The 14,014-nt window shown below is 42.6% G+C and overlaps 1 protein-coding gene across 1 annotated transcript in view; it reads left to right on the forward strand.

Moving 5' to 3' along the window:
* Positions 1 to 13,411, forward strand: part of Col6a5 (collagen type VI alpha 5 chain) — a 95,042-nt gene extending 81,631 nt beyond the window's left edge. Inside the window, exons 37-40 of the mRNA XM_075964790.1 lie at positions 4,466 to 5,152; positions 6,586 to 6,682; positions 7,898 to 8,130; positions 12,172 to 13,411. Coding sequence (XP_075820905.1) covers positions 4,466 to 5,152; positions 6,586 to 6,682; positions 7,898 to 8,130; positions 12,172 to 12,191 — 1,037 coding nt within the window. The 3' untranslated portion in view covers positions 12,192 to 13,411. The remainder of the gene's footprint in view (positions 1 to 4,465; positions 5,153 to 6,585; positions 6,683 to 7,897; positions 8,131 to 12,171) is intronic.
* Positions 13,412 to 14,014: the final 603 nt, after the last annotated feature.

Consider the following 14,014-nt stretch of genomic DNA (forward strand, 5'->3'; position numbering starts at 1 on the left):
AACCCTCTAAAACCAAAATATTTCTAGGCATGAAAACCATTTTATTACCCTAGCCAGTCAATCTTTCCCCTTCTACCACAGCATCTATGGAATCATGTTCTTTGCTTAGAAGAACGTGCTGGTTGACCCTTTTACAAAATGAAAAACTGTGGTTGGAAAACAGAGAGAGCCTCCGCTGACAACCCAGGTCCAGCTCTGTAAACTCCCAAGGGCAGAAACACCGGTGCCTGCATCTGTATGGTCCATCAGACCGTGCCTAACAACTTCAGAGGCGACTTGTCGGTGATGTGCACTCTAGCGCACTGACGGCGAAGGGTATTACAAGACACGCTGTTGTCTTCACTTCTTCTTTGCTAATTAGCAATTTAATCAGGACTTCTATCTGCACTAGAAGTTCAGTGAGAACTTCAAATTGAGATCTTGGTGAGGAATGGGAAGCCGGTATATTTCCAACAAGCTTGCAAAGTACAAAATCCTGCTGGCTAGTATATTAGTATAAATGTTCTAAGAACCTGGTACATGTGTGCCCAGCTCTTCATGTACTGGGAGAAGGAAGCGTGCATGCGCGCACACGCGCGTGCACACACACACACACACATACACACACACACACACACACACACACCGCTCTACCCAATATGACCAGTTTTTCATATCGGAACCTTCTCTGGGACCAAATGCAGAATAACCAACTTGGGGGATAAAATGCCCACACAAATGAAGCGATAGTTAAACAATGGACTTTAGGAAGTGAACATCGTTGATACTGGGAATTTAAAACCATATGAGGTGAACAGCCAAGTTACTCCAGCCTCCTGGCTTGGGAGCTTCTAGGCCATGGTGAAGCAGAAGGAATGTCAGGTGAGCCTAGAAAGCTCTCAGAGATGAGGAGACAGATCTGAGAGTCTTGGGAAACCAAGATCCAAGGTTCACAGGAGAGAGCTGTACAGAGAGATCTCCAGAGATCTCTAAATGTTCTCCTGTGCTACTCACCAGAGTATGGGATGGTGTGTGTGTGGTGTATAGTGTGTATATATGTGGTGTGTGTGTGTTATGCATGTATGTGTAATATGCATGTATGTGTGGTATGTGTGTGTGTTGACCGAGCACCATTCTGTTGACAGAGGTTTCTGTCCCATCTGGTCCTGCAGTTATTCAGTCCCAAAGAAACACACAGAGGTCTACATTATTTATAAACTGGTTGGCCTAGTAACTCAGGCTTCTTATGAACTCTTATAACTTATATTAACTCATAATTCTTGTCTATGTTAGCCACGTGGCTTGGTATCTTTTTCAGTAAGACAGTCACATCTTGCTTCCTCTGCAGCTGGGTCACGACTGCAGACTTAGCTTTCCTCTCCCAGAATTCACCTGTTCTCATTGGCCTGCCTCTATTTCCTTCCTGGATATTGTCCAATCAGCATTTTATTAAACAAGTACAAGAAACAAATCTTTTCAGGGTAAAACCATTGTCCCATAGTGTGTGGTTACATCCATGCTCGCAGAGGAGGACATTTGGTGTCCTAAACAACCACTCTTTGCCTTACTTCAGGGTCTCTCACTGACGGAGCCAGGCTAGCATCCAGTGAGCCCCAGAGATCTTTCTGTCTCTGCACACCACAGTGCTGGCATTACAGGTGCAGCCACACCCAAATTTGTACCTGGGTGCTGGGGTCCAAACTCAGATCCCCATGCCAGCATGCCAGGAGCTCTCCCCCATGGAGCCATTTCTCTAGCACTCAACGGGATCTGTGGAGACGAAAACCATGGTGTTAGGAAGAACAGTGTACGAGATAGGAGATTAAGGGAGGGAGCTTGGTGTTAGGAAGAACGGTGTACCAGATAGGAGATTAAGGGCAGGCAGCTTGGATTTGACAGAAGAAAAAAAATTGCTGTTCACTTGAAATATAGCAATAGAAATTACTCAAAATGAAAAATAGCTCAGATAATTATAATGAAAAAAATCAGTGAGTTTCTATATTCTCTCCCAATATCTGGTGGAAAAAAAATAGAAAACAGGCACACTTTTAGCAACATTCTCAGCTAATGTAACCTACTTGGCACCTCCACCCCAGAGTGGAATGCACATTATTTTAAGTGCTCATGAAATACTTGCCAAAATAGACCATATTGTGGGCTATAAAACAATGTCCAGGAATTCGAAAGGATTAAAGTCATAACAAATATATTTTCTGACCCAAATAGACTAAAGTAAAAAATAATTAGCTGAAAGTTCTCTGAAAAAAGTTCCCAAACTTTTTGTAAAATAAATAAAACTCTTTGAAATAATCCATAGCCAAAGAGGAAATCAATAAAGAGATTAGAAAGCAATTTGGAAGGAATGAAAACGAAATCAACACCCCAGAATGGTCGAGACTCTCCTAGAGCATGATTATGAGAGAATTCTAACATCAAATGCTTATGCTGGGGAAAAGACAAAAAGAAAGAAAAAAAGAAAGAAAGACAGAAAGAAAATGGCTTCAAATCAGTGACCTCCATTTCCATCTTCAGAAGCCAGAAACAGAGAGACAAACAATCTCAGAATAAGCAGAAGAAAGCAATAACATTTAAGAACTCAATGAACAAGAAATGAAAAAAAATCAATAAAGCCAAGAGTCAGCTCTCCGAAATCAATAAAAATGATAAAGTTATAATCAGACTCCTCAGGAAAAGTGGACACAAGTAGCCAGTGTTAGCAAAGAGAGAGAAGGCATTCTTCAAGTTCTCCAGCCATCAAAACTGTAACCAGGGAATGTAATTAGGCATTTTTGCATATAAAGTAGATGCAAATTTGTTACAATACAAAAATCACTACAGTTTATTCAAAAAGAAATAACCTAACCAGCTTGTCAAAGTGATTGAATTTGTACTTGAAACCTTCCCATGATTTCACCATACATTCAACAAAACTTGAGGAATGATGAATATCAATTCCTTGTTGTTCTTTTGTTTTGTTTTGTTTTTGAGACAAGGTTTCTCTGTAGTTCTGGCTGTCCTGCAACTCCCTCTCTAGGCCAGGCTGTCCTTGAACTCTGAGATCTGCCTGCCTCTGCCTCGCTAGTGCTGAGATTAAAGGCATGGGACCATCATTCAGCCATGAACTGACAAATTCTTTACAAACTTTTCTATGGAATTAAAGAGGAAATACTATTTACCAACTCATTCTTTGAAATCAGATCACTTTGATACTAAAGCCCAGACAGAGAAATTAAATGAAAGAAAACTATATATAACCATGTAAAAAAATTGGACTCACTTATTTGTGTGTATGGGTCTTTTGTCTGCATGTATGTGTATGCACAATGTGTGTGCCTGGCACCTGTGGAGGTCAGAAGAGGATGTCAGATTCCCTGAAACTGGAATTCCAGAGATGGCTGTGGGCCATCATGTGGATGTTTGGAACTAAACCTGGGTCCTCTGTAAGAACAAGCGCTCTTAACTAGTGAGCCATTTCTCCGGCCACCAGACCTCCGTTCTTTTACTTACTTACTTTCTTACTTTGAGACAAGGTCTCCTTAAGTAGCTTGGTCTGGGACTCACTGTGTAGACCAGGCTGCCTTTGAACTCACAGAGATCTGGTTGCCTCCTGAGTGCTGGGATTAAAGGGGTGCACTACCACACCCATTTTAGATCACCATTTTTAATAATATAGATTACAAAAATACTCTAAAAAGTGATTTATCAAGTCAAACCCAGGAATAGACAAAAAGGTAGTAGATTTTCTCCAGGAATGCGGGGTTCATTGAATATTCAAAAACTGTTTAATAAAGCACTTTTGATATTAATAAACACATGGTGAACATGTGTTTGTTTCATTCTGTTTTCATATTGAATTTTATAGCATTTATCTAATTTTATTGCATTGAGGATTAAATAAAACAATAAATTTATAAGCGTCTAGTGAAAGATTGAGCAGAAATAGTGATCAAAACATCTTTTGTCAGTTAGAAAGTTACTTATTGGTTGAGTATGCTTACAAACACACTTCTCCCAGAGAGGAAAAGGACTTGGCCATCTACTTTCCGTCTTTTGAGCTGATGGTTCTCATCATCTCCCCAGCCAGCCTTGCTTTCCAGGAGTGTAGAAAAGCTTTCATAATACCATAAATTTAAAGCAGCATCATTGGAAGGGACAATCTGCAGCAAAACAGCTTGCCTCAGAATGCAAGCTGGACGGGAGGGAGAGATGGAGCGGTAGACAATGCCTGCCTTGCAAGCACTGGAACTCAGACAATATGTGTCAAATGGAAAGAATTCTCTGTGCTGAGTAAAGACGGATTTGAAGAAGACATCTGGGAACAAGTGCTGAGGTTCATTAGTGGTATCTACTATGGCACTGATTAGTGATGGCTGCCATGGTATGGGAATGAAGAACAGTGACACCCCATACCATGTACTTATATTCATGTCCTAAGAGTTTCAAGTTAACCCTTTCACTCTGAGTGACTCAGGCCATTCTGTTGCAGAACATGGAAATCATGGCCAAGAAGAACTGGGTCTTGCTGATGAGCCTGGAGATGTTTCTCTTCAAGACTATTATATGGATGTGGCCTTCCTCATCGATGCTTCTCAAAGAGTAGGAAACGATGTGTTTCAGGATGTGAAAACTCTTACAACTTCAGTACTGGATTACTTTCACATCGCCCCAGATCCACTGACCTCTGTCTTAGGAGACAGAGTGGCTGTCTTGACCTACTCTCCTCCAGGCTATCTGCCAAACACTGAAGAGTGCCCGGTCTACCTGGAGTTTGATTTGGTCACTTACAACAGGATACAGCAAATGAAGCATCATCTCCAAGAGTCTCTTAAGCAGCTCAATGGAGATGTTTTCATTGGTCATGCTCTTCAGTGGACGATTGACAATGTCTTTGTAGGAACCCCCAATCTGAGGAAAAACAAAGTTATCTTTATAATATCTGCTGGTGAAACCAGCCCTCTAGACAGAGAAGTCTTACAGAAGGCATCTCTGAGAGCCAAGTGCCAAGGCTACTCCATATTTGTATTTTCCTTTGGTCCTGTACACAATGACATGGAGTTAGAAGGATTAGCAAGCCACCCCCTGGATCATCACTTAGTCCAGCTTGGCCGGATACACAAGCCAGATATGGACTATATCATCAAGTTCGTCAAGCCATTTGTCCATTCGATAAGACGTAAGTCTCTCAAGCCTTTCTCCCTTATTGCCTCATTGATGTTTCTGCATGCAGTTCATCAGCCTGTGTAGTCAAATGCATCTCATTTTAGTAGAGAGTGCTGGGGTATGAGCAGGAGTCTGTGGAAGAATCTCAGAGAAAACTCTTGTTGATTCTGGGCATCGCTACGGTTAAAGTTCCAGACAGGAGATCCTCAAATAGGTGAAAGGTTTCCTCTAAGTCTGTCTTCTGAACATTTACTAAGTGTTCAGTTCTCTGAATGGCTACATCAGTTAATCTTCAGCATAGCCTTCAAAGGGAAGAATTTAGACTCCTTTTCTATAAAGGAAAACCTAAGGTTCAAATACATTAAATAAAGTGCTCAAAAGTTCTGCATTAATGCCTGGTAGATTTTAGACTCCACCACACACATTCTGGCCCCAGGACTATGCTCTTTCCTATTAAACTACACTAAACCTTTAACTAAGTGTGCTACTGCAATAAACAAAACCCTCACTGCCATCACCCCTCTACCTTTCCAAGGACATCTGGTCTACCTTGTCATTATTAACCATCCTTGGTTCTGACTTGAATTCTTACGATTCATAGGTGCAGGTATTTTCTAGAACCTCTGTTCAAGACATCTAGCTTAAGTGGAGCTCCACAGAGACTTGAAAGGTGTTTCCCACTGTGGCACTCTGAGAGTAGCTGCCTCAGCTTCTACCCTCAGCACTGTAATTTTAGGTAGAGGTATGAAATAGCCCAAATTCTTAGAGCACTGAACATGACCTGGACTGTGCTGGGAGTCAGGGAGAGAGCAAAAACCATGCTGTGTGGTTGTCTGCAGTGGCTGGAACCTTTTTATTGTTTACCAGAATTTTAGGGGTTCTGGGACACACACAATCCCAGGACTCACCTTAGAGTCAGGAATCCTGGAAATTAGGCGATATATACTAGTGAGTCAAAGCAATGTCTTCTCTCAACCCCAGGATAGAAATATGGAAAACAAGTTCAATAGCCAACAGAGCCTGCTAGGAAGAGCCTCCATTTCTGGGGTGCGGGGGCGAGGGAAAAATAGCCAGCAAAGCCTGCTAGGAAGAGCCTCCATCTCTGGGGAGTGGGGGCGAGGGAAAAATAGCCAACAAAGCCTGCTAGGAAGAGCCTCCATTTCTGGGGTACGGGGGCGAGGGAGAAATAGATAACAGAAGGAGTTCAGAGATGTCCTTGAATTGTATCACAGAGCATGAGAACCTTTAATTCAATTACTGCTGTATCTCATTGACTTGGCAAGAAGAGGGTCTTTTAATGCCAGCATTCAGACTTTGCTAAGTCCTTGAGAAGATGAATTTGTTTTTGAAAAGACTCCCATCTCCAGGAAAAGATGACCTGGCATTGGGTGGTAGTCATTATGTGGGAAGGTAAAGACCGCACTAAGAATTCCACTCTGTCTCCAGGTGCTATCAACAAATACCCCACCAGAGAGCTGCAGGCCAAGTGTGCGAACATCACCTTCCCCAGTCCAGAGAATGTTGGCGCAGAAGACAGTTTCTTGTGAGTTAAGAAACCTCAGGTGTGGGGAGGACAGCCCAGAAAACAGCCCTAAAGAATGTGAAGTGAATGACATCTTCATTTTCAGGATGCAAAATTTGGGCTGTGCAAGTGGGGGAGGGGGTTTGAATGTTGTGTTGCTGATAAAACCACATTTTATATTATAGGCAACCATATCTATTGTTTTTTATCAAAGCTATCTGATATTAAGAATTAAACAATGCACCGGGTACTGGTGGTACACACCTTTAATCCCAACACTTGGGAGGAAGAGGCAGGCAGATCTTTGTGAATTCGAGGCCAGCCTGGTCTACAAGAGCTAGTTCCAGGACAGGCTCCAAAGCTACAGAGAAACCCTATCTTGAAAAAACAAAACAAAACAAAAAAAACAAGAACTAAACAATGCAACTCACATTGGCTAGTACTGAAGCAAAGCCTACAATATCAAAGATTGGAAGAAAAAACACAACAAAGAAAGCATCAGCCTTCAGACAGCACATGTCAGAATTGCAGGGAGAGTTCTGACTTTGCAAAGCAAAACCATGAATCGCTAATAAAATTTTAGTACTGAGAACAGCATTAGTTTGGAATCCTAAATCTCTGAGATTAAATGTGTTTAATTTTCCTTCAGAATATTAGAAAATTGTCCTGTATCAAATTTCACGCACAATGATGTGGGATATTCTTCTGTATATATATTGCTTTTATTGGCTAATGAATAAGGCTTTTTTGGCCAATGACTTAGCAGAGTAAAGCCAGGCAGGAAATCTGAACAGAGATAGAGAGAATAAGCGGAGTCAAAGGAGACGTCATGTAGCCGCCGAAGGAGTAACATTTCACACGGGTAAACCACAGTCTTGTGACTCTACACAGATGAATAGAAATAGGTCAATTTAATAGCTAGAGCTAGCCGATAAGAAACCTAAGACAATTGTAACTGATAATAAGCCAGACAATTGTAACTCTTTCCAAATTGTAACTGATAATAAGCCTCACAGTGATTATTTCAATAAGCAGCTTCGAAAACAGGAAGGCAGAGAAAAACAGGTCCAGGGCAATCAGTGGGATAGAAAATATTCTAGCTACACACAAGCCACATTAGGAATATTCTTATCACATGCATAAGGTGGATTTCCGTCCTCTTATATGACCGTATGTGCATTCAGTCTAACAAGGGGCTTGTCTAACTACCTAAATCCTTCTTGTCCTTCACTCTAGTCTTTTCCCAGAGGTGTACAAAATTGAAACAAAAGACAGTGAGCAGTTTGGAGACTCCAGTTCCCAGGAGCAACATTTCTTTGTACTAGGGGACAATCATGGTAACCATTCGGGGACCACTGCTGATTTGATCCAGAAGTTGTACATGCTCTTCTCCTCTGAAGAAGTGATGGTGAATGACAAGGAAGAACCACACTGGGAAGAAACTGCTGCTCCTGTGAACGACAAGCAAGGTAGCCTACGTGTGTCGTTGTGGAAGACATTGAAGTATTTTGGTCTGGCTGGTCTTTTCACTGGGGGTTAAAAAGCATGGGGGTAAGGAGAAATGATCATAGAGGGATAAAAAAGTGCTACTTATGCAGAAATACAGGGAACCCCTAAGATAAGAGGGCAAGGGAGAGAAAATCTCAGTAAAGTAGGAAGGGAGTTGATTGTGTTTAGAACAACAAGAGAAGAAAGTAGTCCTGAGGGCTGGGTGTGGAGACAGGGAGCTAAGGATAGGGGGTGGAGGACAAGTAAGAACCACAAGGAGCTGTACCCCGGGTAGGCGAGGAGCCTCCTGAGTCTGAACACTCCAGGTCTGCCTTTGCAGCCCAGGCTCCCCTGCTTTCAGACGTTGCCTCCTTGCTGAGCCATGATTTCAGTGATGTCCAGAGAGGACAGGCTGTTGTGGGTCTGAGATCTACATGAAGGCCAAGGGCAGCTTCTTTACAGGGTGGGGGTGGGAGGCAGTTATGGATCTGTGGCTAAAGAGGAAATGAGGATTGGAGAACAGGGATCTGTAGAGAACTCCAGCACAGCAACCCAGAGTCTAGCTCGCTCCAATACCTCATGAGAAATTATCTTATATTAAATATTAATGACTCATGCTGAAGCTGGTAATACAACTCTATAATTTTTCTACATTATTTTACTGGATAGTTTTTAATTTCAACTTGATATAGGCTAGATTCATTTGGAAAGAGAGAACCTCAATTAAGAAAATGCCCCCACCAGACTGGCATGTAGGTAGGTCTATGTGGGCATTTTTTAAATTAGTGATTGATATGGGAGAGCCCAGCCCATTGTAGGCAGTGTCAGTCCTGGGCAGGTGGACCTGGTGCTATGAGAAAAATAGAGACGAGTAAGCAGTACTTCCCCATGGCCTCTGATTTAGTTCCTGCCCCCAGGTCCCTGCTCTGTTTTCCCTTAGTCATGGCCTATTACCTGGAAATGTAAGGTAAAAAATCCTTTTCTCTCCATGTTGTTTTTGTTATTGGTGTATTATTACAGCAATAGAAACCCTAACTAGGATAATTATATAAACCTAACAGAGCTTATATGCATATATGTATATGTGTGTATAGACAAACATATATAACAGGATATCAGCACATATATAATACATGTGATATATATATAACATATAACACATGCACACACGCGTGTATATATATACACACACACATACATACACATACAGAATGTTTATCTCAAAAGTCACATACTAGGGCTTATATAACAGCACTATCTGTAGTAGCTTCTAATTGAGAATAAATACACACCCACACCAGTGACATTATTATCTGAGGATGAGACAGAGTTGGTGTCATTTATGAAGCTCCCTAGGTGATTCAGGTCAAGTTTGCCAAACACTGCCACGATTGCTGGTGTGTGGTCCATGTTCGCAGGGGATTTTATTGTCTTTACTGGGCTGGTAGTCCGAGTCTGAGAGCAGCTCCGGTCACAGCGGTACCCCCACCGGACACTGGATTAGGAGCCACCATGCAGAGCTAGGGTTTTGTGCCCAGAGTTCTACAGTCACTGAGCATCTGATGCTGAATGTTGTCTCTTTGCCTCTCTGAGCCACCATTTCCTCAGCTGCAAAATGAAGACAGTGACAGCGCTTGCTTCACAGGCTAATGTGACAGGTTTCCAGCAGCATGTGACCTGGGTTGAAAAGCCAATGAGCGCCAGCTCTTTGCAGTCCTGCTGAGTGACTCAGACAGCTGTGGTGGGCAGCACACAAGACTGGGAATGAGGGGCCCTGGGTGCCGGCTTAGATTCGGCTGCCGACCTAACTTCTGATCTAAAATTCACGTGGCTGCCGTGGCCCTCCACCACTGCTAATGAGGAGCTTGGGCAAGCCCAGCGTTTCCTTCTGGGGTGCAGACGCCAGCTTCTCTGCTGGGCACACGCAGGGACTTGCCATACTGTGGTTCTCTAAAGAGCTGGTCATAAAGAGCATCTATTTGTGTGCGAGAGATAATAGAGGCCTTCTCTCTTTCATGTCTTATAAATTGTCTGACCCCACCCTCACCACACACACACACACACACACACACACACACACACACACACGAGTGCATGTGCTAGCGGTGTGTCGCTCAGCCATCCTGTACCTGATTATGGTGCTTTGGTCCAGATATAAAATCTTCCTAAGAAACTTTGCAGATTGGGTGGAAATGGTCAAGACAGAAGTAAAAATAATATAAAATTACCCATATAATTAATAAATACACTTCCAATAAAATGTTTATTTTTCCCCATTAAAATGATCAAAGTTTACATATATAAGATTTTGTAACAAATTTTAATACTATCCCATCTGGACAAAAAAATTAATACCTAAAAGCATAGACATATTGTATAGGAAACACACACACACACACACACTTTTTCCAACAGGAAAGTATAATCAGGCAAGTTGTTAGAGTTTAAAGCTTATAAATCTTTTATAGTTGGCATGAAATTCTGTGCTGGAACTGGACTAGAAGCACCCCCCAATCCTTGAACTTTAAGGAGAAAAATGAACACTATAAATTATCTGACTTGAACATATTTTATATAATGGATAACTGATATCAAACTACTATGATATTTAGGTTTTGTTGGAAAAGCTAGAAGAAAAACATGGCCAGGAGTGGTAGCATAAGTTTGTGATCCAAGCACTTGAGAGGCCTAGGCAGGAGGAGTAGGAGCTCGCGGGCAGCCTAGGGTACATGCAACCCTGTCTGAAAAAGAAAAAAAATATAGAAGTGTCACTTTAAAACATTTTAAACTGTGCTATTGTTGTATGTCTGCCTCTGAATGATGTGTGTCTATGAGTGTGTAGAGGCCAGAGAACCCAGCCTCTTCTCTCTCTTCACCCTGTGTTGAGGAGGAGTACATATTCCAGGTTGGCTTTGCCTTCAAGCATCTGGGCCATCCTCCTGTCTCCGCCTCCCACTTCACCTTCGGAATGCTAGGATTCCAAATGCATGCCACCATATCCACCATATCAGGCTTTTAAATGTGGATTCCAGGGATTGACCTCAAGTCATGGGGCTTGGCTTTTCCCTTCTGAGTCATCTCTCCAGCCCCCATGGAAGCTTTAGTTTTTAAATGTCAGCTATTACAGCATATTGCAATTACATACTTTCAAATTTTTAAGAAAAAAAGTAGATATTAATTTTCCAAGGTGCAAGCTGAAAGGGGCATGATTTCTCCCTGGAGATAGGCGCTCAGCGAAAATCCTCACACCGTCTTCAACGGAAGCTCTCCCTGAGTTGACAGCAGTGTTCATGGGATCTGTTCACAAAACAGTAGGAAAATCCATCAAGCAATGGAGGAAGTATTTATTACCTAGGGAAGGAGGCGCTGTGTCCGCACAGTCCTGTAGAGGGCAGCCAAAGCCTGGGCCTGCCTGGGAATTGGGCTTCTGAGTTAAGAGGCAGAGCTGTCCTGATCCAAGGCTAGAAGCTGGGTCTTCCTCCCTCCCACATCCCTGATGGATGGACCAAGAGCTACTGTAGGGGAAGACTATACTCCCCAGATCCTCGCGGAGTGTGCGGTTAAAGCTGCCCCATTGCTCAACAGCAGCCCCTGAGGGGTAGCAGGTACCAGTGTTAGCCATCAGAAGCTCAATTGGGGGAAGCCGGGATCCGGGTGGGCGGGGTGGGAGGAAAAATGTCCTGGAAATGAACGTAGTAAAAAGGCCACAGGAATTCTGAGCTGAGCCTGATGATATCCTAGATAATCATCGCCCCCTTCATATGCCTAGGTAATAATCCTAGCTCCTAAAGCCACTAAGCAGGAAATTTCAGATCATGGGTAGAGCAGAAAGAATTGTGTCCACAGTCATTTCATTCTGCATGGGCACATCACTCTAGGTTGGACCTTCGGTTTGACGGTTGAAACTAGCAAAGACGCATTGTGTTTGTTTTATGCGTGGTACCTGTGGGAACAGGCTCGGGAGGGAACACGGCTAGCCAATGTCGTAACACTAAGAGCAGTGCATGTTGAATGCTTTGCAGATGGCGAGGATGCAAACTAAGCACACGGGAGAGAAGAGTGCCCCTGGCATACGGGATTCCCTGCGTGGCTGCAGCTGGAAGTGGCAATCATTTATTAGAAGGGTAGGGGCAGGAACTAGAACTAAACTTTGTTCCCAGTCCCAAACCTGAGAGAGAGAGAGGACTCTTCAGAATAAAGACATCGAGGAGCAGATGTGCGGAAGCAGGCATGAGGCTTCATCTCTCAGGGGACCTGGGGACATGGAGCAAGAAGTAGCAGTCTTTGCTGTGATGGCTCTGTTCATTTTGATCAGCTTGGAGATGATCCTCCAAAAGATGAGTTTTTTTTTTCATAGTTGTCATTACATCTACATCTTAAACTAGACCCTTGAGGAAGAGCAATTTGTAATTGGAGTGCCCTAGGGTTGTCTTTTACCCATTTGTACAACTGTAAAAGTGGTTTTGGTTCTAGTAGGACCCTGAGATATTACACCCAGCATTGATTACCTGTCCTCTGTGGGTTTTCTTTACCTGGACGTTTACAAAGTAACAAATTCATAGGAAGAAAGGGGAAGGGAAGGGCGGCTTGCTCACATTGGGAACACTTGTTTCCGATTTTAGGGTGCTTCGCTTTGTGTACCACTTGGGGTTTGCTATGAAAGAAAACCTATCAACATGCAAACATGGTAACAGATCTGTTCTTAAGAATTAAAAAAAAGAAGAATTACAATACAGCAAAAAAAAAAAAAACAGTTTCTAAAAGAGAAACCAGGTCTGACCCAGAAACTTGTTCTGTGCATTCTTGTTAGCTGTCGTCTAACTCAGACCCTTTAGATCACACGTCCAGGAAAGCACGCAGAAATATACTTGGGAAACACACATACAGGCTAAGATAAAGCGGTAGTGAGTTAGCTACGAAGTCTTTCAGTTTAACGCGGCATACACAGGCAGTGCGGTGCTACTTAGATGAAAACAAGAGCAAAGTCTTGGGATTTGCTGGAAGCCAGATGGGACTGGAGGCCCTTGTGCTAGGTGGACACAAAGACAAGGATCGTATGCTTTCTCTCACGTGTGGAATTTGGGGGCTGGGAGGTTGGAAAGGAGACAAAAGTCAAGGGGATTTAAGGGAAAAGAGGAAAAAAATGAGTAACAGAGGAGGCAAATTTTATCTAAGTGTTTTGAACGCCTGTGTGGAAATGTCAATAATGAAACCCACTATTTTGTACAGTTAATATATACTAATAAAATCACTCAATTTGGTTAAGGCATCAAGCAATTACCAAATTAATGAGCGTGCATCGCATGAAAAATGAGACGAGTGTGTTGATCGGATAACACCGTGGATAATTTTGTGTTTGTTCCGCATAATTTTCCTTACTATGCCTGTTGTTGTTTACGTAATTTAAAAATAATACAGTCAATTAATTTTAAGTGGGCATTTGTTGCTCTGAAAAGTTCTAAAACAAACTATTTATTGGATTGTTTTGTTTTCCTCTAAGAACTTTGTAAGTATGTCTCAATATGAAATACGCATCAGATTCCAAAACTGAAAGGAACAAGGGCATCAAGGATGTGAGCCCACAGATGCTTACACCATTGGTGGAAGCATTGTTACAACTCTGGACAACACGGAAGCAGTATCTGTTATATCTGTTATGTTTCTAACCATATCCTTTGGTTCAGCAACAATCCCGTTAATAGGGGGATGCATGAAGCTTTCACACAGATGCACAGGAACCAGATACAGCAGTGTGTGTCGAGCAGAGTTAATGCAGCCTATATATGCTGATGTGTCGTGTGCCTGTAACAGAATACGGCAGAGCCGTGAGACCAATAGCCTAGAGCTCCAGTCATCAACATTTGT

Source organism: Microtus pennsylvanicus, chromosome 3 (genome assembly GCF_037038515.1).
Source record: "Microtus pennsylvanicus isolate mMicPen1 chromosome 3, mMicPen1.hap1, whole genome shotgun sequence".
In the NCBI taxonomy this organism is placed as follows: Eukaryota; Metazoa; Chordata; class Mammalia; order Rodentia; family Cricetidae; genus Microtus; species Microtus pennsylvanicus.